The sequence below is a fragment of the Conger conger genome, chromosome 1, assembly GCF_963514075.1.
Source record: "Conger conger chromosome 1, fConCon1.1, whole genome shotgun sequence".
In the NCBI taxonomy this organism is placed as follows: Eukaryota; Metazoa; Chordata; class Actinopteri; order Anguilliformes; family Congridae; genus Conger; species Conger conger.
The window spans coordinates 18,691,158-18,719,148 of NC_083760.1; the positions used below are offsets into that span (position 1 = coordinate 18,691,158).

At 40.7% G+C, this 27,991-nt stretch overlaps 1 protein-coding gene across 2 annotated transcripts in view; it reads right to left on the reverse strand.

The window, feature by feature from the left end:
- Window positions 1-9,035: 9,035 nt before the first annotated feature.
- Window positions 9,036-27,991, reverse strand: part of LOC133109947 (proline-rich membrane anchor 1-like) — a 41,681-nt gene continuing 22,725 nt past the window's right edge. Inside the window, exons 4-5 of one of the 2 annotated variants that reach the window (XM_061219733.1) lie at window positions 25,669-25,707; window positions 9,036-13,827 (exon numbers count right to left, since the gene is read on the reverse strand). In XM_061219733.1, coding sequence (XP_061075717.1) covers window positions 13,728-13,827; window positions 25,669-25,707 — 139 coding nt within the window. In that variant the 3' untranslated portion in view covers window positions 9,036-13,727. The remainder of the gene's footprint in view (window positions 13,828-25,668; window positions 25,708-27,991) is intronic. The other variant, XM_061219749.1, reaches the window with a different exon arrangement.

Consider the following 27,991-nt stretch of genomic DNA (forward strand, 5'->3'; position numbering starts at 1 on the left):
GATTTTGATGTACCTATGTCCTTCTGGAAAATCTACCGATGGCTATGAGCTTCATAGCAGAGATTTTCTGACAAAATGTCTTGGTACTTTGTTGAATTCATTGTGCCACTGATCTTAAATAGTGCCCATGGACCACTGGCAGCAGAACATCTCCAAAACATCAATGACCTGCCTCCATATTTGACAGTCGGTATGATATATTATACAGCGGATAGGTCCGGTCCATTGTCTCTATTGGTCAGTTGGCGTTCCAGCCGTGCCAATATCCACGATATACCATAGACTGTATCGATATACACACGGCTAAATGGAATGTTCACACGTCTATTAATATTACTCCGCGTTTTGAGATCACCGTTATCTGCTTTGTAACCGAAATTAACGTGACATTATCATCATCGCGCCGCTAGTAGCCTACCTAAGTAAAACAAAAACAGTGATTTTAAAGTGTCCTTTGACCTTCTCAGATTTGGAAAGGAGTGGGAACGAAAGAAATACAACTAAGGAAACATCCTCGGATCTAAATATCAGCAAGACCAGCAAACCCCGGCGAAGCAAACTCAAACGATTGAAAGAATGAGCTTTTTCAATAACTGCCCATTATCTGGCAGTGTCCAGATAAACGTCTACAGCAAAGACAAATGACTTGTCTGTCAGTGTTGTCAGGTGTAACGTAAACTAGCAAGCTAGCTAGCCTAGCACTAACCTTGCAGTGGGGATACAGTATTACAATCGCGTTGCTTAGCTAACGTTGGTGCAGTGGGGAGTATACTAACGTTAGCAATACCGTTGCTTAGCAACCGATAAACTACTGTTCAGCCGAAGAATACATTTATCATGAAACATAGTTCCATTGAAAATACATTCATTTAAAGTGTGTCTTGTCTTTCTTTTCTGAAATTTTGAAAGATATATGTGGTAATCCATAGCGTTATGGAACTTGAACCTGTGATATATCTTGGATATTGGCACATCTAGAGGGTGTAATTAATGGCACTCCGTTTCACGACGTGCCTAACCACCCCGTTAGCTGTGCCACGATATACCACGGCTTCTGGTTCCATGACGCTTACGTACATAAGTATTTAATTGATATTGCCAGTCATTTCTCACATTAGCGCACAGGAACTGAGGCACAAGTCCCCAGCGAAGAGGCCCACCACCATGCATCCCACCCCTGGAATACAGACATCCCTGTCTCCATCTCCCTTAGCCTGCTACAGAACTTGCGGAGGCTGAAGTAATGGCATGTGTTCTCAACAAATCTAATTGCACTGTGGGCGAACACGGGCTGGCTCCTAAGCTGGCCCTCTCCTCTCCCCTCTCCCTCTCTGCAGACATGGCCATGCTGCCTCTCTCCATCAGGGCTTGGATCAATCAAACATAACCCAGGCAGAGGGAGGGTAACGCAATAAGCAGGGTAGACAATGGGCAAACAAGACGAGCAGTCATCTCATCAGCTCCTGCCAAGCCTCCCCTTATTAGCCACGGTGCAACAGTTAGGTCTGCACAGAATGAATAAAATACAATTACATATGGCCTAATTTCATTCGCTGTGATAAAGTGTGCTTGTAAGATTTAATTTAGATTACAGAAGGCACTTGTCCCAGAATAGCAGAAGACATAGATGGTCAGTCCATCTGGATCTATACCACAATGTATGCATTTCTGTCCTCTACTATATTCCATTGACATTGCCATACTTATGTTTTCTTAAGTTTTGGTGAACACAATCCAAGATCTGTGTTTTCATATCTTCCCCTTACCGATATAAAGTGTACAGAACACCTATTCCTGTAAAATATACATTTAGACAAAACTTTTTGTTGAAATACTGAGGAATTATGATACTGTCATATTATTTCACAGCTATTGGGCCCTTGAGCTACGACCTTAACCCCACATTGCTGCACCGTGGCTGCCCACTACTCCTAAGTAACCAGGATGAGTGAAACAACTTACCCCACGGAGTTCAATAAAGTATATCTCTATTTGGGCTTGATTGTCAAATAGGCAAATGTGAAGTGCCATTTTGCACCAGTACATATCCGATATGCCTTCACCTTGTTACTGGAATGAAATTATCATGAGTCTGGAAAATATCTGGGTCTGGGAGGAAAACAACCAGGATCCCAGTGCATAATTACCTGAAGCATGGAATATATCAGAATTATGCAGAGAGTGGTCTCGTTTCTAGAAAAAAACCTTATGAAATCAAATTGATGAATAAGAGGATCTTGAGTCTGGGATATATCTCTTCTGGGTCTGGAAGTAAAAGGTTCCACATAATTACATTGAATCTGAATCGTATATCTGGATTCTGCAGATAGTGATCTTTGTGTCTTGAACATACGATTAAGAAATAACAGTAAAAGTGCAATGCACAGTACTATGTTGTTATAATATAACTGCTATTATATACGTATGTTATCTTAATTCTGGAGATTATATATTATGTTATAATCATTATTGTGAGTGTTTCTGGAATGTATTATGAGGAATGTATTATGAGGGCCCAGGAGAGCAAACCATCCTGTGTGTAACATGCTAATCGCTCGCTCGCTCATTATAAGTCTGGTATCTTTTTTCTGGAGATTTTATATTGTGTTATTGGTATTATTGAGTGCAGTCATTTATTTCTGAGTATAATCAGGTTCTAGAATACTTAACGGCGCGCTGAATGCCATGACGTGTTTACGGAATGTATTATGAGGGCTCTTGAGAGCAAACCGTCCCATGTGTAACATGTTAATCGCTCGCTCTGTCTCTCTACTGTACGCCTGTCTCAGAGGTGAGTCACTGAGCGCGCTCCGCTCTTAGCCTGCCGTCTGAGTATGTTCACCGACGGGCTGAGTGCAGCCGTCAGTCACACGGGCCCCCTGTCATCCCACATCTGCCTGCGGAGGAGCTCAGCTGACACAGCAGGTTAAGTCTAAGCCACTGCCATCGCTGCAGCCCACTTCCATGGTCCCCGTTTGGCAACGAAGACTGACGTGCACGTGGTTGAAGTTCATCCTCGCGGTCAGACGGATGGGAAATCAAACGAGCAATGCCCTTACCAAGGCCAGGAATAAACAAAGCGCATCCGTATTTTAAAGTGCACTGCTGCGTAAGATTAATTTACATCTGATGTTAAATATTACATGTTAAATATTTTTTGACATTTTATTCTGTCAGTTGGCTGATTAGTGAATTCTAATTCTGTTTTTCTACTTGTTCTACAAGAACAAAATGCTCAACTGTGCTCAGACAAAGGGGACATTTGATGGGATATATCATTAGCAAATGAATATGAGCCTGTCTTTTCCTTTTAAAACGTGCACTGGTCACTTACTGTAACAAGATCCAGTAGCCGCAGGTGAATCAGGTTTCGGTGACCCCCGTACCTGAGTGAGCAGTAATTATTCTGCAGGATGTGGCAGAAACACCCAGGCTCTCGTCACCTCTCCCCGCAAATCAGCAAACCTTTAAGGCGCTCCCTTACCGTCGGCCGCATCACGGCTCATCAAAGGGCGCTCTCTCTCCCGCCGCGCGTAACGGAGTCCTGGCTCCGAGGCCACATCTGCCGCGCGTCACCGTGGCTGTTTGAACTCGCAGCCCTTTAAAGTCCCCCTCGCCTCATTAACGCCAGCTTATGTAATCAACATCCCACAAGTGCCCAGCACTCCTCCTCCCCTGCCTCCTCTTTGAGGATCGACTCGACCGGGGGAACGGCTGAAGAGTTGGGGGTTTGTGTGCCCGTTATGAAGGTCGCTGTACTGATGGAGAGCTTCCTGGTGGCCAACGAGGTCTTTGTCAGTTGACGGATGACTTAGGACTGTAAGCTACATGGAGGAGGCCAGTTCAGTCTCACTCTGAATGCCGCTTTGATGGAAGCATTTGATGGCCCAGATTAGACAACCTGTACCACCGCCCTCCCTACACACACTAAAACATACACATATACACTCACCGAGCACTTTATTAGGAACATTTTTACTTTATCATGCAATTATCTGATCAGCCAATAGTGTGGCAGCAATACAATGCATACAATCATGTTGATACAGGTCAGGAGCTTCAGTTAATGTTCACATCAACCACCAGAATGGAGAAAAAATGTGGTCTAAGTGACTTTGACCATGGAATGATTGTTGGTGGCAGACAGGGTGGTGACTGGAAGGTGACAGTAACGCAAATAACCACACATTACAGCAGTGGTATGCAGAAGAGCATCTCTGAACACACATCATAACTTTAAGTGGATAGGCTACAGCAGTAGAAGTCTAAGAAAATACCTAATAAAGTGCTTGGTGAGTGTACAGTAAATATGCACATTAAACATTTGCTCAAAGTGTATTTAGTCGATAGTTAATTGGAGTATAGAGAAAATTACGTGAAGAAGGCTACGGGCACCATTGCACCTGCACTTAAATGAGAGGGAAAAAACCCTTGGGCATTCTCTTCTGGGAGAATATAAATATCGATTATTGACCTCTAGCTGTCAGAATGTGTGGTCCCTGTCAGTTGTGAAGTGCCTTGTGTTGTGTGGACTGTCAGATTCCTGGGGCCAGACTGATAGCCAGTTGACTGCTTTTTTGACCCGGGCTGACGGCCTACTGTAAATGCGCTGTCAGTCAAGAGGAAAATAAATAATACAACAAACACAGAAGACACCCAGAGAGAAAAACAAACGCTTCACACACTGAATTTTAAACACCTCCTGTCTGCATGATTTCAATAACATTGTGCAGAATTCTGGAAAGTATAGCACTAGCTGCATGACATCTATTAATGGAAAACAAAAACAGAAACACCATTAATTATGATATTGGTGCTTTATTTTAGCAGTGTTTACATAACAGATGCAGATACATAACAGATTTTTTTTTAAAATCCTGAATGTCTCAAAATGGGATCTTCAAACATCAACCAGGCATGTTTTTGTAATGGTAAAAACCTTAATATTTGTACAGTTACCGTGTGATTCTATGCAAGAATCGAAGTGACAGATATGATGTCGTATGATATGTAAGCACATGGTGCTCAATGGTTTTTGTGCAAATTTATGGACAGTTATTTTGGAATCTAATCAATTTATTAGGCATTTATTAGACTTTTTTTTTGGACTTATTGGTCTTCTGCTGCTGTAGCCTATCCACTTAAGAGGTTTGACGCATTGTGTGTTCAGTGATGCTCTTCTGCATACCACTGTTGTAATGTGTGGTTATTTGTGTTGCTGTCACCTTCCTGTCAGCTTTGACCAGCTTGGCCCTTCTCCACTGACCTTTCTCATTAACAAGGTGGTTTTGCCCACAGAACTGCTGCTCACTGTTTTTTTTTTGCACCATTCTCTGCAAAATGTGAGAGACTGTTGTCCCAGGAGATCAGCAGTTTCTGAGATATTCAAACCACCCTGTCTGGCAACAATCATTCCACGGTCAAAGTCACTTAGGTCACATTTCTTCCCCATTCTGACATTTGGTCTGAAAAACAGCTGAACCATGTCTGCATGCTTTTATGCAATTAGTTGCTGCCACATGATTCGCTGTTCAAATATTTTTAACAGTCTGATATACAGGTCTCCCTAATAAAGTGGTCAGTGAGGGTAAGTACTGACAGAGTGACTATCAAATCAAACTGAGAGGAAAAAAAAAAATATACATATGCCTTGATTCAATAACTTGTAAATGACAGTTTGGAGAGTTCAAACTACATAAAAATGTTGTGTTTGTATGGAAAAAGTTACAATTGAATTTATTTTTAAGATAAAGCTGTAGATAACAAAGATAAAATGTTTATTGAATCCAGACCATCCAGGCCAAATGGCCATTAGTGTATGAAATGCGTCCAAAGAAATGGGAGCGGAGTGAAGTCCGCCTACTCAAGAAAAACACACTGGATTTGACCCTTGAGCTTTCGGGAAAAGGTGTGCGATGCTGGTATTTCAAAACAAACTAAATTAAACTTTGACAAACACTTACAGTAAATGTGAAGGCGCTCCCACTTTATTTATGTGATTACTGTAACTTGGCCACCTGGCAGAGCAGAGTCTGTGATTAATGCTCTGAGCTCTGGTACGTCTGCATGGCTGCTTACACACTCCCGTGTTCTAATATGAAACATCTCCCTGCTTCCTGCTGGCACAAATTCTCCACAATTCACTGCACAAAGAGGACAAAGGCAGGGCCGGCAGAATGCTGTTGCATGCATCTTCTGCCAAGTCGGTTATGCAGATAAGGTACAGGAAGAACGAACAAAGCACAGTTCAGGTATGTACGCACCAGACATGGCTAAATCTCACACGACGCTGTCAGCCAACATTACCGGATGCTTACAGACAGCATTCGCTTTTTTTGCGACAGTGTTTTGTGAAATGTTTGCGGCCATTTGCAAAGCCCATGTCTGTTCTGTAGGGCTGGGAGGCTATCAGAACACTGCTTTGTTCTTAAAAATTACACCAATCGCCCCAGTCCATTTCAATTACTCCAGATGGCCTGGACTGCATTTCATCTTGGCCGCTGATGGAGCATACGAATCCACGGCGACGGTCATTATTTTCATGTTCAGGGCTGAGACTACTCCTCCTCCCAGTCTAAAAAACACAGCCTCTCTGACAAGGCTACTGCACGAAAACACAACTCCTACTGTACCACGGTGCCCAGAGCAGTCATCCTTCCTGGCCTTGGATGCATCTGGCACTGCGGCAGGAGGCGAACGCACACCACCCCAAGACAAATATAATTACAGGATGGAATGTGAAAATTGAAGAGCTGGTTAAAAAACAAAAGAAAGGTTTGATGGTCTTTGTCCCTGACTGTAATGTGCGCGTGGCTTTTCGCCTGCAGTGGCACTGCCGGCGTGTTGCGACGGTGCAGTGCCTCCGTCTCCGCAGCGCCGGGGCTCCAGCCAGCCCCGTTCAGCCTGTCACATCGCCTTTATTACAGCCCAATTCAGGGCTCTCCGGCTGGACAATGCATGAATGTTTAAATGAATGCACCGAGTGTCTAATTGCATTATTCTCAAAGTGCACATCTGAGTAGAGGGAGCATCGCCGTGCATAGGCTCGGTCATTCACATTCAAATTCATTCACATTCCCCTGCCCTCCCGTCTCCCCTGTGCTCCCATCCTCTCCGTAGACTGACGTGGGTTTCTATAGATTATCGCTGCTATGGATGTTCTGGATTTTTCTTTTGCTCCAGCTACGATTGGACACATTTCCGCTGAATTGAACTCCAGATGTTGAAACTGCGTCGGTATCTGTCTGCGACTTGACCTGGATCTCTGAAAGCCACAGTCGAAGACGAGTGAAAACACAAACCCATCCACTTACCCACTTAGCCAAATGCTAACATCTGCTGTGCTGACCCCCTGGCTCTCGTTGCACTCAGATAATGAAACCAACATCAATACAATGTTACATGGGTAAATTCAAGGGTTGTACACAGGAGTTTTAATTCAGTCTCAGCCAAGAGGGTGAAAAGTGACTGGTCGCAGCAGTAGAAAGTACAAAACCATCTTCCTAATTGACCTTCTGCAGAATGTGTTGAGTTTGTCTCTCTGAACAGACAATGATAACAATTCACTAGCCTCCTTTAAAATGCTAATGCATAAATGAGAGAGTCACATGTTTACCCAGAAACCCATTGGGGCTTTCTCTAGCACAAGTGAACTCAGCCAATAATGAGGCTGTGAATATTCATGCAGCTGCCCCTTCTTGGTAATCTAATTTGTTTAGTCAGCAATCCACCACAGAAGCTCATTAGAATGAGAGAATTTGCCTTAGCGAGTCTATTAAAAATAGGTTAAAGTTAAAGAGAAGCAAAGAGCTGACATCAAAAGATGCTATTTCACTCGCTGTTCCATTTGCTCCTGGACACCAGAGCCCTGAATGTGTTTCATAATAGCTGCTCATTAATAATTAATGCGTTGAGACAGACTGTGAACATTACCTCCACCGCAGGAAACCCAGGAGATGCACATCTACCCCCCGAGGGGTTCACACCAGTAAAAATGACAGTGAAAACACTGTGAAAATGTGATCAAGCGAGTCAACTGTGTCAACCGTGACATCTACTCGCCCTGAACAAGTTTTGGCCCCGGAGACTCGTTTAATGGGAGTAAGCCCCCTCTCCAGGCAGATGCGGGATCGCAGAGGGACTGTGTGGATTCTCGGCCTGTTGGAGAACAGACTCAGACAGCAGGCTACGGGGCGAAGCGTGCTCAGTGACTCACCTCAGAGACAGAGAGAGCGATTATCACGTTACGAGTGGGACAATTTCCTCCCCTTTTCCTTTGAAAGAAATAGTGGTAACACTTTAAAATAAGGGTACATGGATTGGCATTAACTAATGTAGTTGTTAACATGAAGCAATGATTTACAAATGCATTAATTAAGCATGAAATTTTTCTTTAAAGGGACAATTGGAGTTTTGTGTTAAAACATTGTTATAAGACCATTGTAAATCCCTTCTTATCATTGAAAAAGGCTCACTGACTCACCCTCTACCTGTGTTTATAGTCCTTAAATTTGGGATTCAAAATATGCAGTTGATGAGCAGTCACTCTGCACCAAAACATTGCATAGCTGTACAATAATTCAAGCTCATTGGTTGAAAATTGGTTCTAATTGCCATAGCCAATGGCGTTTCAACGTCAGCACGTTCAGAGAAGGGGTGGGTTAAACAGTGTTGTGGTTTGAGCGTGTTCGTTGCTGCAATTCCTCTCTTGGCCGTTAGAAGTCAGAAATTACCTACTGTACCTTTAATGTCTTTTTTTAACTCTTATTAACTAATGTATTAGTTACATGAATATTTAGACATTAGCAAACCATGGGATAAACGTACAATTAGTTAAGCATTAACAGAAACATTAACTGCTTTTATCATGCCAATATGAATTGGCATTAACTAATGTAGTTGTTAGCATGTATTCATGATGTACAAATACATAAACAAAACTTAACGTTTCAGTAGTTAGATAATAAACAACTAATTCATGTAACCTTATTGTAAAGCATTACCAAAATAGTTTTCACAATAACTGACAACGGGTCTTTTTAAAGTACAATTTTATTTAAAACTAAAAAAGTCAGCATGTTGCAATTAAATTAGTTCAATGCACTATATATATGCATACATTGTGCAACAACCTTTATTTACCAAAATATACATTAATGGCTTGTTCCAGAAACATGACAACAGTAAATTCTGATTTGTAGCATATCTGTTGTTATATATTTCCCTATAAACATGTTTTCTTTTACTCTGTACATGTGATACAGTCAAGAAGGCAGTTTTTTTATATTAATATTTACATTCATGCATTATTTTTCAGATTATAGTATTGTACATAATATAATACAGATGTATGCTCAGATGCTGGGTACACCGTAGATATGCAGTTATATGTCACAATGCAAGGTCTGTGCTTGCAAACTCAGAGCACTTTATTCTACAACAGGGAAACACACACACATACCGTATGCATAACACGGGCACACATTTACACACACACATTCACACATTCACACTGATTTATAGCATTTAAGTAAGAGACATCATCACTGTTACTTGGAATGGAGATTCATTTCACCCAGTCTGCACAGAATATTAGGTTAAATAGGGATTTCCTGTATATACTTTGAAAAGCTTGGAAATGTGTTTGAATGTGTATGCTGTATTAGCCACCAAAAAGTGCCTCTCTGCTGTAAATGTTTTCTATGTTAGCAACAGCAGGGCTGAACTTATGCTGTATACGACCACATTTGTGAAATGCATAGAGCCTGTTAAACCCACATCTTGCTTGAATAATCATGTTAAACAGAGGGATTTAGAGTGATGTAAATCCACTGAATTGGAAATGCCTACACACCTCTAACACTACCTCACACCTACAGTACTACAGCCCACAAGGTTCAAAGTTTGAAAATAAAATAATGCATCATACAGTTGTTTTCCGAAAGACAAAATGTTTGGCCAAATTTATTTTATATCCTTGCCATGTGTATTCAGCAATATAAGAGGCTTTATTATAGGTGACATGAAAAGATTACATAATTAAAAAATATAAAGAAGAGGCTCAGATCCGTTCCCGAAATACATCTTCTTATGAGGGTCATTTCACAATGTAGTGTATTGTCATTATTTTGGGAGAGCTGCTCTCTCAAGTGATTTTCTACAGCAAAGAATTAACTACTTCAAATTTAAGTGCAGCTAATTTGTTGCAAGAATGAAACACATTTTTAAATGCAACACAAAATGCAACCAATGTAGAAATGTGATTAAAATACTATAGGCTGCACAAGCTGTAATATAATTCTATAACTTCTCTGTTCAATTGCATGTCACCTATTAATCGAAGGGAGAAAGATCATCCTTTATTCCCAATGTCAATGCTAGTTTATAATCAATGGCACAATGACATGCAATCTCACCCTGGAAATAAGTTGCCAAAAGAGCTTTGCACAAAACGGCCACCCTTTCTCTTCAAACTCTCCCCAGAGTAGTTGCTGGTTGATACCTGGGACCAACTACCTTACTCAGAGCTCTCTTCAGTTTCTATAGCGATGGGCCACCCTCAGGTGAAAAAGAAGAATTATCATGGAATCACATTAATAAATTGACAATGCACTTCCTGTTGCTTATCCTCTATCTCTTTCTCTCTCTCACTCACTCTCTCTCTTTGAACATTAGGATTAGTTTGCAAAAGCCTGTCTTGAATCAAACATACACATACACATGCACACACACGCACAAAAAGCAACAGAAACACACACACAAACACACACACACACACGCTCCCACACATGCACGCATGCACACACATACACACATAGTTCACTGAAACAGGGTGTATAGTATTAGCTGAAAGATGGAGATTACACTCCATCAGAACAGAATTATTTACAAATGTAGGCCTACACTGAAAATGAGAGTTGACATAGACACAGCAATAAGAACACTGATTAAGACAAAGAAAAGCCATACATTTACAGTTGAATAAATAATAAACCAATTGAATAAATAAACATGAATGGATTTTAAGATAGCTGTTACAGTAGCCTTGGGTAATAACAGTCTTCAGTCAGTAAATAATTATTAGTGTTCTGACACAAGGGGCAAAATATACCATTAAACAAAATTAAAACAAAACAGTTATTTTCCAATGAAATTATGAACCAATTCCTTGGGTCTCATTCACCAAATTATGCTCTGATCAAATCTGATTGTAATGGGTGCAGATACATCTGGATGGAAAGATTCATCAATATAATAACGAATGCAAGATGAAATATTCACAGCAGCTCCACATTTGATGTATAATGCTATTTAGACAGACTGGGCTGCAGTGATAAGCAGGCAGTTCATGCCAAAACTCGAATAATCAAAATGTTTTGTCATTTTACCTATAATTCTGAGAAGTCGTAGCTACGGTAATATGAATAAGCTGTAAGACTGGTATGACAACATTTTACCAACAGCACTATTTATATCACTAATGGACAGTTCCCGGGATATGTATGGGGAATCTTTTAAATTCTCAGCACATGCATTAAATAGCTACATATTTCACAATGTCACGTGTAGATTGATCCTCTTTGCCAAGGAGCAGAAAGACTTTTACCCCACTGATAAATTGGCCTTAGTATAAGGGAAAAACAAACTTTTAAGAAAACATTTAGTATTTACCCAATAGGAAGGGGTGGTCATTGTTGCAGTTCGGGATAATACTAGACACTGAAAATGCCCAAATGATACAGCGTATTCTCTCATCCAAATGCAAGAGCTGTAACACCAAACCCTTCTGCCATGATCTTTTTCTCTATGTGGTGATATTTCTTTAAACATAACCCACATTGTAAGTAGCCTACAGGAAGGTAGCATACAATAATTTGAGATAAGAAAGTAACCTCATTTCCCATCAAGACTTTGATGAATATAATTTGCACAGTGAAACTATCTTACATTCTTCCAGTCCCACTTCATTTGGTATTTTGGTGATATTTTGCTACAGACAGGTGGACCTCACCTATGGCAATGTGGTGGCATTGATGGTTATTTAGAAGCATGTGCATGCACTTACTGTATAATCTACAATCGAGTGACATCTATCAACACATGCTCAAGTGCACCAAAAGGTTACTGCTCTATGCAAGTTTGTTTTAGAATTTAGACATGGTTTAGGTATACAACCATTTCTGACAAACAAACATACAGACGATAATGGAGTATAATGGTGAGGGCTTGTAACCCAGTAGTTGCAGGTTGTCAGGTTTGGTTACCAGGTAGGGATACAGTCGTCATCTTGAGCAAGGTACTTATCTTCTGCAGTATACACTCAGTGAGCACTTTATTAGGTATTTATTAGACTTATTCATTTAACTTATTAAGTCTTCTGATGCTGTAGCCAATCCACTTACAGGTTTGACGCATAGTGTGTCAGAGATGCTCTTCTGCATACCACTGTTGTAATGTGTGGTCATTTGCATTATTGTCACCTTCCTGTCAGCTTTAACCAGTCTGGTCCTTCTCCTCTAACCTCTCTCATTAACAAGGCATTTTCCCAACAGAACTGCAATTCACTGGACGTTTTTTTGTTTTCCGCATGATTCTCTGCAAACTCTAGAGACTGTTGTGCATGAAAATTAAGGAGATCAGCAGTTTCTGAGATACTCAAACCATCCTGTCTGACACCAACAATCATTCCACAGTCAAAGGTCACATTTCTTCCCCATTCCAACATTTGGTCTGAAAAACAGCTGAACCTCTTTACCATGTATACATGCTTTCATGCATTTAGTTCCTGCCCCCTGATTGGCTGATTAAATATTTGCATGAACAAGCTGGTGTACCTAATAAAGTCTTCACTGAGTGTATATTCAACTGTATAAGAGGGTACTATGTAGAAAATGGAAGCTGAGTAAAAGTCTCTCCACGTAAGAGTATCTGCCGAGTGGCTAAAAGTATTGTAATAGAGGAGGCCCCTTTGCCATTATATTCCCTTTCTAAATTGCATAGTCGGGAAGCAACCCATTGCAGTATGAACTTGCTTGGGTATTCACTGTTTTAATGCTCTCTTTTTTGCAAATAGGCAGAGGGTACCATGGTGTTTTTGAAATGCTATGTAGCAGGAGGAGGAACTGACATTAGATAGAGAATACAATAGGGGGGTACTGTGCCACTAGTATCAAGAAACACTATCAACAAAGCCTCGAAAACAAACGACTACAAAATAAAAGGTGGACTCATGAAGAAAAAGAGAGGCGTGGAAAAATCTAGAAGATTTTTGCATTCCATGGAAACTGCATGCGTTATTTTTTTTTCTCTTGTTATTGTAATTAAGTGTTCTTATCGTTTAAAGTGTCTCTGAGGTGTCATTTCTCGGAGCAGTGCAGACTGGCAGGTTCATCCTCCCGAGATGTCAGCCGTCAAACCCTTCCTCAGCAGACACGACTTCCTGTTCAGAATGGCACCGTCCAGCCTTGCATGTTAAGGAGGCCCTGACGCTGGAAGCTCAGTCTGTCTCACTCCACACAGCGTGTTATCTCCTCGTCTCTCACCGCCTCATCTGCCTCTATTTTCTAATTTGCTAGCGAAGCCGTGGTGGGTGACCACAGTTGGCAAGGTGCGTTAAATGAATGTCCCCGCCCTCGTTGCGTTTTTGCGGACCGGGGGTTTGTCGGGGAGCAGGCCTGGGGGAGGGGCGATGGTGGTGGGGATCCGTCCGCTTCTCGTCCGTGCGTCCTCTAGACCACAGCATTGTTGGTGTCCACCGTCTTCTTGTTGCGGGAGCTCATGGCGTACTCCCCCCGGCTGGTCCCGTTCTCCTCCTTCCGCAGTGGTTTCCTGGAACACACACCATTTCAGGGATCAACGCCAGGAGTCTAAACAAAACTTTGGACCGGGAGGAATTGCACAAGAGGGGATCCGCAACAGGAGTGTTTTTTCTCAAAACATCTGCCATCTCCCACAAGGCTTCAACTGACAGTACGCACCAGGCGGTACAAGGAACACTCACCCCTCACCATGGTGTTTGGCAATAATGCTAATGATACACGCACCATGCAGTTCAGTGTACCATCAATGTTTACTTACGTTTTCTTCCTCCTTAGCTCGTACAATACAAATTAAAGCCAACTTTGTCATTGGAACATACAGTAAGTTGATCTACAGAAATAAATGATAGCCAACTGCCATGCTATCGATGGTGGAGGGAGAACTTTTGAAAAGTGAGAGGAGAGCCATAGTATGTACAGTAGTTAGGGCCTGTATAATTAATTTTCTCCTTACTCTGTGGTGTGGTAAAGATTCAGCTCATTGCACAAAAAAACGGTCTTTTCCTATAACCCGCTGATTCACTTGCAGGTGGCTGGTAGAGATATAAATGGAGGAAAATAACAATATAATGAAGGGTTTCTCCTTGCAAACTATGGCAGGATAATGCTATGTATAAACCAGGATGCTAATAAGGAACAAAACCAGGATGCTTATAAGGAACAAAAGAACAGTGCAGAGAGGGAGAGCTGGACAACGGTAGGAACGTTTGCAGTCTGAGACAGAAAAGCTTCATTGGGTTTGACAGCTGGAGTCTAATGTGCGGAGTGAGTGAGCTCAGTCTCCAGAGCAGACAGCGATGGCACAGTTTTGTGCTCCCTGATATCCCGTTCTCGTACCCTCAGCATGAAATATTAACCTCCCCGGTCGGGTCTGCGGTCAGGCACTATGTGCCGCTTGCTGCTGTGTATAAGTGAGACAGACATAGACGTAGTGAACGCGATTGTTCAGTATAGGGAAGCTATCCTATCGCCAGAGTGCTTTCACTGTGTCCTTAAATGCTTCTGTGTACAGTATTCCCCCGTTCACCCAGTGTAAATGCCATAGAAAATCACTGCTTAAACATTATTATATTTGACACGTTTGCTTCTGTAAGATAATGTCCATGAAAAGAGCAGTTAATATGTGAAATATATTGTGCAAGTAATGTTAAAACTACTTTTCAACAAATATCGGGCTACTATACAACAATATTTCACTTTACAGTTCATATAGACTACTATTGATGCCAATTAGGTATATGAAGAACTATCGGTAATTAAATTGATTTTCTAAGTATAACCCTCATAGGTCAGTCTGAAAATGATTCATCAAGGACTCCCCAAATTCCCAAGACAATACAGCCGCAAGAGAGGAACACGGCAACAATTGAAACAATCACATAAAAGGGCAAAGGAGTGCATGTTTCCGACTTTTCAATACATTTGCGTGAAATATTATATTTTCTCATTGTTTATTTATCTGTCTGAACATTTTATGTAATTTTCTCAAAATAATTTTCTTAAATTCATTGCATGAATTTAAGTACTGTACTGTGTATGCTCTTGTATTATATAGTCTTTCAATTACCACAAACCCTATCTTCTCCCTTGTTAGGAGTAAAGAAAACAATCAGTGGTGGCACCATAATTTCGATATCTGGGTACAGTAGATGCTTCAGATGGCCTTTTATAAGGGGCCGAGTCGGGCCCTAATGTCACCGTTAGGATGTGGCCAATTAAGACTGTGGGCTCTTCTTTCAGGACGAGACCAGACTTGGCAGCCTGGCGTGTGGAGATAAGCTAATTCCTGATGCCAGCTTAATGATGCATTCCGTTAGCAATGCCGAAAATGAAAAGGTCAGTCAGTTGTTAGAGCCATGGGTGGAAGGGAAAAATAAGGTGGCTGTCTTTCAGGGAAGAGGAATGCGTTAATTACCCAAACCATCCATCCCCATCACGCTGAAGGGTTCCCTCATAAATTGTACTGTGGCGAAAAGCACTCCCCACTGAGGGACGATACATTACGGCAATAATCAATAAAATCTGAACCCGTCGATAATCTAAGGTTCTCCTCATGGACTGGAGGGTGACACTTAGCATTAAGTGTGCCCTCGTAAAACATAAACAGCACTATGGGATTAACAGGACCTCTCCATAAACCATTCGCAAACAGGACAGAGGACCATGGCAACAGTGGAAGAGAAACATACAGTGCAGTTCAGTGCATTCTGTGTCACACACATACATGCAGCATAAATCAATTTATAGTAGAATATTCCTAAATCATATTATACTGTAAATATATTTCAGTCTGTAAGTATTAGGACAGTGGTACAATTATGTTCTTTTGGCTCTGTACTCCAGCACATTAATGGTAAATGGTAAATTAGAATATGAAATATGAAATTAGAATATGAAATGCAGACTGGTACCTTTAATTAGAGGTTATTTATATCCATACCGGGTGATCCATGTAGGACTTGATACCCTTTTTATACAGTGTCCCATTTTAGGGGACCAAAAGTAATTGGACAGTTGGCTTTTCAGCTGTTTCTGATTAGTCAGGTCTACTCAATTGCTTCCTTAGTGCAGGCATAAGAAAGCTTTCAGTATCCAGTCTTGTAGGCTTTTGATTGTCTTTGGAGTCGGTTATTGGCATTTTTCAAAATGAGGACCAGAGTTGTGCTAATGACAGTCAAGGAAGCTGCTATGAGGCTGAGAAATAAGAAAAAAACAGTCAGAGACATAGGCCAAACAATAGCCTTACCAAAATAAACAGTCTGAAACAACATTAAGAAGAAAGAGAGCACAGGTGAGCTCAGTAATTGCAAAGGGGGTGGTAGGCCAAGGAAGACCTCTACAGTTGATTACAGAAGAATTGTCACCATAAGGAAGAAAAAACCCCAAGCAACTGTCCGACAGATCAGAAACACTCTTTAGGAGGCAGACCTGGATGTCAGTAACTTCAGAAACAGATCTACAGAGGGTAAGAGAAATTGCCAAAGCAATTTACCAATTTACCAAAGCACCCCCCCCACACTTTCTCATCTGGGAAACACCGTGTTACTTGTAGCCTATTATTACATGGTGGTGGGGGTATTCATCAACTGTATATGTTTTTCTGTCTATATGCTTATCTGAATCAGCTCTGCGCAGCTGGCTGGGGTCCATTGGAATAAGGAATAAAAAAAACATGACATAAAAATAAGCGCAACCTACATTCCAGGCAAAGTCCTGGAAATGGTTAAAGACACCCATGCTCATTGCAGTGATAAAAGGAATGGGTCCCTCAGGTAGGGTGGATTAGACAATGCTCCGTTCCAGAGGTGCCATCTGTTGGAACAGTTGGAGCAGCCTGGGGCTGGAGGGCCTTCTAATAAAACTGTCCACAGGCGTGATTTACACTCGGGCAGCATCCGGCCTCCTGTGATTTCCCCAGGGAAGAGAGAGAGAGAGAGAGAGAGAGAGAGAGAGAGAGAGAGAGAGAGAGAGAGAGAGAGAGAGAGAGAGAGAGAGAGAGAGAGAGAGAGAGAGAGAGAGAGAGAGAGAGAGAGAGAGAGAGAGAGAGAGAGAGAGAGGGGAAATACTTATACAGTAAAGCCAATTTAAGCTGAAGTTGAGCTACCCATTGAGCACAAATGCCTACCCTCCCTAATCCTGATGCTTGGACACAGGGGAAGTGGGTACAGTGGCTGGTGGAGGCGCTACACCTCGGGACTGTGACCACTCAGAACTCATTGCATGGTAGCCCCCCAAAAAATGTGATCTTGATTCTTAAAAACAGACACCTGCAGATCCACGACTAATCTTTTCTGGTTTTTCTCTCTTCCCTTCTGGCCATCCTTGTAAATGTTTAAATGACTTTATTTATGCAGTGGTGGCTGGTCCTCATCCAGTGCACATTAATGGGTATGGGAAGCACTCAGAGGTATTCTGCCAAATATCACTTAATCGCACCTGACAACTTAATTACGCTTAAAATCTAAGCCTGGTGTCCTTGCTCCAACTTTTCAAGGCTTTTGGCCTTCTGGCACAGCTCTGCTATGTGACAGTGCAGTCACTTACAACCAGAAGTGACTGGAAGGCAGACAGGACAGTGACCCATAGCACAGGAGTAGCAGTGCTCATTACTGACCAGACCTGGGTCAAATACAGAGTTGTTTTGGATTCAAATACTTTTCTACCCTTTACTGAGCTTGTCTAGTGTATTGGAACCTATGAAATATGCTCAAAAAGAGCAAGCCCAGCCTTCTGGTCCTCTTGGTTGGTTCAATTACTCCAGGTAATTTAAATCAAGTACAGAAAATAATTTAAATCCAAAACAATTACGTATTTGACGCAGGTCTGGTAAGGAAGTAGACTTCCATGTTCCATGGAGGGCTCACCAGGACTATGCTCTGGTTCCCATACTCTTTGAGCCCTGATAGCATTATCATTACATGTTTACTTACTTTAGTTATAGAAGCTTGAAGTTTCACAGTGGTAGCCCATGGACAAGAAAATGATTGGTCTCAAGATGCCGTATTGGGCTAGAGTCAGTTGGGGAACAGGGCTAAACATATTGTTGGCCAGTCATTACATTACAAGGCATTTAGCGTACAACGAAGTGCAGATCAAATACAAGTACAAGTGCGAATAGGACCTGAGAGGACAGTACAGTTCCGAGTCCTAGTGTAACCATACAGATACAATCGGAACCCTTGAAGAATACATCAACTTCCAAACTAGCATACCACAGTTGGCAGCTAGAATACCCTGAGTACAACAATACAATAGCTAATACAAAAAACAAAAAAAACTATATCTATACAACTATATAAGTGCCATTACAGTCTATGGTATATATAAGGCTAAGCATGGTGGTGGGTTAGGGAGGGAAAGGTGTAGCCAGTCAGTCTGGCCCTCCCTTCTGTCAGAGGATCAGTGAAAAGGCTACAGCTTTTTATCATAGAATCTTACAAGAACATTCTGTCAATACTGGGAAAAGGAGTCTATGTTCATGAGTACAGTGGCATTTTATCACTTAAGCTTAAATGATAAATAATAATAATGCATCTGGTTAAATCACATACTGTACATACGAGTATCTTTATTCTTCAGTGTCAGCCAAATTCTGCATGTTTCCTCTCAATCTCCACTAATTTGTCCCTCCCGTTCTCTTCCATATCCATCCATATCCATATCCATATTCATATCTAATCCATCGACAACTGCGCACAGCCTGACCCACATGGCAACGTGCGATTCCTGGTATTCCTCGGTGAAGAATGCACTCATTTCTATAAAACGCTTCTCATTTGCACTAATAATTCCTCTGAGGAATGCAAATGGTTTGTCTGGAGTTTCCTTCAACTGAATTACTATTGATATAATCTGCTGTGTGTAATGTTGTGGAAATGACTATTTCCTGAGGCAATTTCAGAATGTACTGGAATGGGGTAACGCTTGATGGAGTGCATACCTCTGCCCCCGCCCTTAACAGTTGTCAGAGCTGTCCTAAAATTGAATCATTTCATCCCATAACATAACACAAGCAGTACTTCACTTGTTCTCCATAGCAGTCTGATACATTTATATTTACATTTAGCATATGCTTTTGCCCAGAGCAGCTAAGAGCATACAGCACCAAAAGGTTTAGGCAATGAACATCACTCATGCTATCTTCCAACATAAAGTTAGATGGCATAACAGGTGCAAGTGGGAAACATAGGTCGTAGTATGACTAGGAAGTGAATTAGGATAAAGTTTTAGATTTAGTATAGGGACAGGTAGTAGAATGGGCTGAATGGCCTGTTCATGTCTGCAAATATTGAAAAAATATAATATATATGTGCAGCAGCATATTCAATATTCCTCAAATAATTTATTCATGTATTTCTGTTAAGTTGAAAAGGCGCAAAATAGCATACTGCAGACGCTTTCACATATCAGTAGCAACCCAAGATGAGCCTTCTGAGTTGAAGTGCTATGGCTGCCACAAGAATTAGGCTCAAAGTACTGCATTGTAATGTAACCTTAATTAATGGATTGATTACCACTGATGCCGTAACTCACACAAAGTGAGAGGTCAGAATTACACTCAGCCTGGATGGATACTGTATTTAGCTCTTGCTAACAATACAGACAGACAATCTTTTACACGCCGCATACTGTTGCACAAGCTCTGCTTAAAAACATAGACATGTGTAACAGATAAACCCAAAACAAACAGGTTGCACCACCTATTGGCATAATTAAAAATATTTATTTTACATCTCAGAACAAAAAGTGGTATTAAGACAAATAATACAAAATAAAATGTTAACTGAGGAACTACAGTCATATACTGTTGCTGAAAGCCATCGTCAACATGAAAGCTTTTCTGAGGCAAATTATATGTTTACCTCAAATACAGATGTATCTAGGAGGAGCAAAGAAATCTAATAGATTTCTTTTTTTGGCACATTCATTCCCCCATGGGACTGCCTGAGAGAAATTGTGGATAAACAGAGAAACTGTTATCAGGGGTTTTTCGCTTCCGCTTAGTTTGATTTCCTGTAGTTTTCACACAAGCCATGAAATTTTTATTCCAGCTACGGGGCTCTGTTTCCAGCCTCTGCGCTGTTTTCCGGTACCATTCGAGTGATCCAATTAAAACGCTCCTGAAGGAGATATGCGTATCAATAAAAATAGCCAGGCTTTGGCCACCCTCAGCTTGGCACGGTGCTTTGGTGCATCGGTGCACTGAGGCTGGCGTTCAGTCATATTGGAGTGAGTAAATGAGGACATCACTAACTGCCAATGAGGGCAGAGGACAAAGGAGACTCGAGGCGGCAGGCTGGGCTCGTGAGTGGAGCAAAGTGGGAGAACTGGGATACCAATTTGTGTGGAGTGGAGCGAGTGAAACGCTTGAGCAGAGCGTGGGTGCTGTATTATTTTACAGCGCTCTTGTGTTCACCCGCGTTTCCCATGGTTTCATACAGGCAGGCTTGAAGCGTATCACTGTTATACTCTGGAACCATTTTAATATTTCATTAAGTTCTGAGGAACACTTGGATATTATGTTGTTTGGTTCAGCCTGTCTTTGACTGTCTGAATGATAAACAGACTCTCTGCAGCTGTTTTCCTGTTTACTTGATTGAATCTCACTTGTGTTTCACATTAAATAACTTTAACCAGGGCCAGAGTGTTTACTTACTTTTATCTCAGTTTAGATAAGTATCTTTAGGCAAGGTTGAAGACTGACGCAGTTAATATAGTGTATTAACTTATATACTGAATATACAGATATTTTAATAATTAAAATCATAATGTGAAATGTAAAGGATTATATAAAGATTGCAAATGAAATGCCGCCACACAGCTTATCGTGTTTATTTTTAGTGCTGGCATGCTTATCAAGCAAAACAATCTATAACAGGCTCAGTACAATCAGTAGTATTTTTCATCCTCTTCACTTCCTTGCCCACCTCCACTGCTGGTCATGAGCACTGTAATTCAACTGGAACCATTTTGAATCCACTGCTGCTCTAGTCAAAAGACCCGGTTGAGCAACAACAGAATATATGGCACAACAAGAGGTTAAATTTCCCATCTGAAACTACGGCGAGACAATCAATGTCGATGCATTCTTATCGTAAAGAGGCTTAGGTCAAGAGACGTGGCTTGTTGACGTCTGAGTGTCGGGCTAACAGTTCGGCAGTGTCGATCCCAGCTGTGAGCTGAAGGCAGTCCAGCCAGCGGGGGTCCTTGGTGGCCCAGTGTGGGCTGGAGAGGGAGTGGCTCACGACAGCTGACAGCCATCCTGAGCAGATGCTGCTGTCTCCATGCGGGACAGCTCGATCGGCAAAAACAAAAACAGAGATGGGCTCTGCTAAAGCGTGTTTTTGCCATCTAATTGCCTTTATGGTTGATGTTGTTTTTCATCACAGTTTGCAACTGTGCTATATCTCACACTTACAGTTGTTTTGTAAGAAAGACTCAAATGAATTAATCTCATTAGGTAGGAACATATGGGCATGATCAGGTAGCACAGGAACTCTTTTAGAATTCTACAGGAAGCCTTGGGGGCCTTCCAGGACACATATTCATCTTTTTTACTCATTAAGGGTGGCTTCATCAAAGACCAGGTACCAAAGATAATTATAGCTGTGTCTGATGAGCATATGGAATGTACCATTTCAGCTTCTACCTGGGCCTTCAATAATAGATTGGGAGCTGTCTACACATGGCAGGTGGCCAAAGCATTTGGTGGGTCAAATTAATATTTCATACCAATGCTGAGTAGTGCATATCTCTGTTTGATGTTTAGCGAGGAACATTAAGTGTTATGTGATTGGGATGTAAATGTTTAAGAGATTAGGAGTTAGAGAGCTTGATGAATGAACTACCTTTTGGTGTATACCTTTTAACAACACATTATAAATGTACACAGATAGAGAAATTGGAAGCAACATACAGTAGTAGGGGGAATACAACTATTGTCTTATGTTTGGAACAACAAATATTTTTTGTACAGTTACTGAACACGGTTTGCTAGAAAGAGACAGCTCACAGGTGGCATCAGTTGATCATAAAACAGGTGAAAATGAAGTAACATTTGCACAAGTGAGAAGTACTCTTTAAACAGCTGAATAGACAGTGATGTGAGAGAGAATCGCTTCTGCTGCTGACAGCAGACTAACTGACTTGGTTACCAGAGAACCATCATAAACAAAGTGGTTTACTATACTCTAGGTAGCTACTAGCTACAGTAGCTAGCTGTCACACAAACTTAAAGCATTAACTTAAAGCATTTTTGCTAACCCTTAGCAACATACCATGAACCAGGATTCCATAAACCCAGATAGGAGATTCAAGAAATCAATTTCAGACTGCAAACACAATACCAATTCCACAAATACACACAAAACTGTTTAGCATGCAAACAGGTATGAGCATCCTCTACCCCCCTCTTAATCAACTATAATATAAATACAGTCAGCAGTTAATGTTGACGATAGTCAGCAGTACATTTTGCTGAACTCAGTAAAGCAAAACATGAGAATAGGCTTTACCATAAAAGTAATTGGCTAGCTAACTCTGGAACTCTGTCTTGCCAAACGAAAAACTGACTTAATAATTTTAGCCAATTTGTTTATCAGTACAAAATGATGTTTAGCCAAACGGATTTGAACAAAGTTTTGATGTTATTGTTTTTTGTGTGTATATTTTCAATTGGCCCAAACAGTTTTTGTGTGCAGTGAAGGATATTTTAGATATTTACACCTGATAGCTGTTGACCTGCTAGCTAATGGCTGTTATGGGGAATAAACTACGAAGGCGAGTGAACTTGTAGAGTGATGCAATGTTTCCATAGATGCTGCGCATGATGTATGAAGAGATTCATTTTATATTTATTCAATTATAAACATAGATGTCAAGACTTGGATATCTAGATGTAAACACAGACTTTTTAAGAGTGCAGCAGTCTCTTGTTGCATAAACCAAAAATAATTGTAAACAAATACAATGGTAATATATTTTTTTTCAGAAACATCAGCCAGTAGACACATGGAATAACCTTTGGAGGCATAACATCGCTTTATTTCTCCAAAGGTTATTCCATCACAAACAAAAACTGTCTAAATGGAAGGGAAAAGTACAACTGAAACTAAAACAGAAATGATATTAAAAACTTTGGAACATTATATGGCATTATAAGTTGCATGAAAACATTCTTGGCAGTTTAGAAGGTCAATTGCCCAACAAATGCTTATTAGCATTTTAGTGAAACAATCAAAGGCAGGCACAGATACTTTCCTAGTACTTATGAGATATTCCCATTTTGCTGACTACACACAGACAGCCGCCAGAATATCCGTCCCCTGGAACGCTAACCAATAGCCGCTTCTATCCATTTTGTGTGCCTATTATTTCTCTGTGCTTCTAGGAATCATGTGAGGTTTTTCCCCCCCCTTGTTTTCATCCCTCATCTCTGACAAATGACTGGCTGAAAAGACAAGACAAAACAAAAGGAAAATTGCTGCAGACACAGTTATCAGGACGCCAGGCCCTCCGGCGTCTCTCTCTGCCAATCGACTGTCTCATTTTCACTGGGAAAGCCCATCGCCGAGGTGGTGCTGTGCTATATATAACTCCGGCTTTTTCCACTGACAAACCTTTCGCGGATTGTTATTGACTTAGCAAATCCACGCGGACGCCCAATTACAGCTTGCCAGCTCCGACAGAGACTTAGCGCTCCCTCGCTGGCTCTCTCTCACTGTTTATCCCTCAGACTGAGCTAGCTATTCAGACGGCAAGGCTTAACGCATCGTTTTTGGGCCAAAGTTTTCAACAAAGTTTGAACAGAGAAAACGATTTCAGCTGTTAATGTTGACTATGGATAGAGGTTTAATGGACCCCTCCCTGTACAACACCTGTGGTTCGTTGCTGATGATGTCATGCCTCGCGCATAACAATAAATATAATTCTTACAAACTGAAGAAATTAAATGATACAACGATATTTAAATGCTTTGAATTACTTCAGTTTCCCTGAGAATGTATACTGTCATGACCACTGTGAATTTATTTTTTTCATTTAAACGTGTAATCAGATTGTACTGAAGTGCATCTGTTCTACCATGGAACTTAATCTTTTTTACATACCAAAGCCATTGATTTGGAATAATACTGCTACTCGAGCAATGAAAATATATTGTATGTTGTATTCATTTCAAAATACAAACTGGAGTCTGAAAGAGTGACAACCTGTTGGTAAAATTTGGCAACGCTACTATTCGGTGAGTTCTGCATAATAAAACATTTGACTGAAATTGGTTGAAAACCATTATTTTTACCACAGTAAAAAACTGTACATTAGTTATGGATAGGATATGTCTGTACATTGACCACTACAAGACACATTTGGTGAAAATAATCTTTCTTTTCTTTGTCACACGGGTCTCGCAGCAACCTGAATAACGCACAGTCAACAGGATGTACAAGCCAGGCATGCATAAGGCCAGTTAAGCAGAAGCACATGCAGCTTTCACTGAACACAGAGGGGAGCTTTACTAGGGCTGTTTTCCAAAAGGAAGATTAAGACCTGGCCTCTCTGCTGCATTGACACAATCAATTTTTTATTTGAATTGTATAGTAGGTATGCATTTCAAATTTGTAGCAAAATCTGACGCACACATTGTTTTAAATCAGTGGTCCTCACTCTTGGCCCTGGAGAGCCGCTGGCTTTTGTTGTTACTCAGCGCTTAATTGATCAGTTAGAGCAGTTAATTGCACAGTTAACTGGCCTCACCTGGTTTCTTGGGTCTGAATTGGTTGCTGATATTAGGATGGAAACAAAAAGCAGCAGGCCCTGCAGCTCAGGACCAGGAGTGAGGCTGTTTTATATCCTCATGCTAAATGTACATTTTCAAAGGCAGGATTATAGCGTTTATATACGTTTTGGCATTGCAAAGTAAAATTAATAGCTCTGTGACGCACACATGCCATGAGGGCCATCAGCTTGTCTCCACCATGTGCCTAGAGTGGATTTAAACTTGTATTTCAATGGCTATCCTCAAGAGGTCCCCATAGGCACCCCAATGTCAGACTTAAGTGACTATTCATACAATTGCGTTTCTAATTTATATGCAATTAGTTGACCTAATATGTGGATAATCAAGACGGAAAGTGGATGGGAGTTTAAATGCTATGAAAAGCATGTCTTTGAGCCAGTGGTCCTCACTCCTGGTCCTGGAGAGACGCAGGGTTTGCTGGTTTTTGTTCTTACTTGGAACTTGAATAGTACAGCAATTGATCAGTTAATGCAACTGATTACCCAGTTAATGCAGGTCACCTGAATTCTTGAGTCAGAATTGGTTGCTGATCTTAAGGAAAAAAAAACCAGAAACCTGCTGACTGTGGCTCTCCAGGACCAGGATTGAGTATCTCTGCAGTAAAAAGAAAAATGCAACCATATAAAGCAGGGATGCACCCCTGAGTTCAACAAAAAACAGTAATAAATTTGCTCTGTAATTTTCACAAGGTGTTGCGTGAAAAATACAGACATGGTTGATTCAGGTGGGACTAATATCAGTGGGTACGTCTATGATATACACAGTTATACAACCTCTCCTGGAGAAAGTAGTCCTGTCTGAATAAGGCTAAAGAGGCTATTCCAACACTATAACTGAGTTGCCTTACATTGTACAACAGGCACAAATATGTTGAGGCCCACTGCGCACTGGTATCAGATAACAGAAAAGCATCGGCTTGTGCATAAGGTCAATACGTAGCAAGCTAACTGTAATCAAAATGTAAGACTATTTACCTATGTGAAGGGTACATGTCTTGTCACATTAATGTTGTCCTACAATTACGACCAGTACATTGAAATAGAAATCCTTATCTGCAGAAAGAGCGCTTTAACTTTCACTTCCTGAAAATATGAAATATTGTTTGAATTGCCTATGATAACATTTCTTATGAGGTATGTTTCTGAAGAATTACACTCCAGTGGGGCATGTTCTTAGTGCTCTTTATGCGTTTTCAGCTGGCAGGCTACTACTGCTGGTGACAAAACAGCCAAATTTTACCACAATGTATGCGTTGTTTTCAACTTCTATGTGTGTTATTATCAGTAATTTCAATGTATTTGGGAGCTGCAAGTCTCCACTGCAAAACAAAGAAAGAAAATGATCCTAGTAAGAAATATAACATGTACTCGCTAGCTGATTTTTAGGCATTTAAACTAAACATGCAATGGACATTTTTGGCTTGAAATAAGTTCAATAATAATTCCAATAATTAAAAACACAGATGCTACATGCAAACGCCTACTACCATATGCTGAACATATTGTTACTGTTATTTATATTGTAAAGTTCTGGCAACCCAATTTTACCATAAATGTAATATTGCTACAGTACAGTACTACATTTGTATTTAGTAATAAACCATTTTAGACATTGCACAGCACATCTCTGCATACAACCAAAACTTTTTATGCAGATTTATATATTCATAAGATTCATAAGATGGAGTGTTTCACAACCATGGTCCTGGAGCCAAACATGCTGGGTTTTGCTCTAAGATAACTATTAATTAACAGAACTTAACGATGAATTATTTTTGATCAAGCTGTTGAATAAATGCTGATTGATCAAGAGTTAACATCTCTAGAGATGTGTGCACTTAATGCTTTTGAGGGATGAAGTGAATAGCCAGAGGTGTGTTCAACTTTTTCATTCATTTGTGAGCCCACAACAGGCAATAATAAATCAAAGTAACAAATAATTAACCTAACTTATCCACCTCTGTACTTCCACAAACACACAATCACAAACACTGCACACATTCACACAGAAACATCCAACAAAAACCACATGCATACATATACACAGATTCATTACTGAACACAACTGGGTATGTTTGGGTGTAGCTCTCTCTACAATGGTTATTGGGTGTTGGTTTTTAGATTTTAGAGTGAAACACAGTAGATGAGGTCTTTATATACATTTTTGTGTCAAGATTTTGAATTTGGATGAAACACATTTATTTTTATTCTCAACTGAAATAATTACCTCTGTAACCAGCAAATTGATAGTTCAGAAGGGCAGTCTTTCTCCCTTGTAGCAATGTACTTGTTAAATTAATTTCCCATTAGCAGCTACAGTACATTGCTATTGTGCATGGAACACTATACATATATACATTTATGTGTAAAATATAATATAAATACTGTATATTTCACAACAGTTCAATAACTGAAAAGTGATTATTTCTATATTTACCAACATATTGTGAAGTTTTGCACTTTACTAATGTATTTTAGTGTATTTTCAAATGCACACATTTTCATTTAAAATTGGACTGGACTGTTCTAATTACGAGTATACACGTATGTGTGCATTTACACTTAGCAGCACTTATAGTTTATAGCTTTCCCAAATTGCAGTGTAAATCACTAAAGATGTAAAATGCAGACATCTGAGTCAAGCCATCAATAACTGGGTTGACTTAAAATAATTGTCTTGTGTTAGTCCCGCGCAAGATGGATGAACGTTGCTGCAATGCTGCTTAGCTATACCATATGTATGACTCAGCCGAGCACACCCTAAAATCCCAGCAGCATCAGACCCCCCCCTCCCCCCATTACAAAGCACAGCTGCTATACACAGTCCCTGTGCCACTATCCAACTGACAGGGCCATTTATTAGGATTCAGCTTCTTATG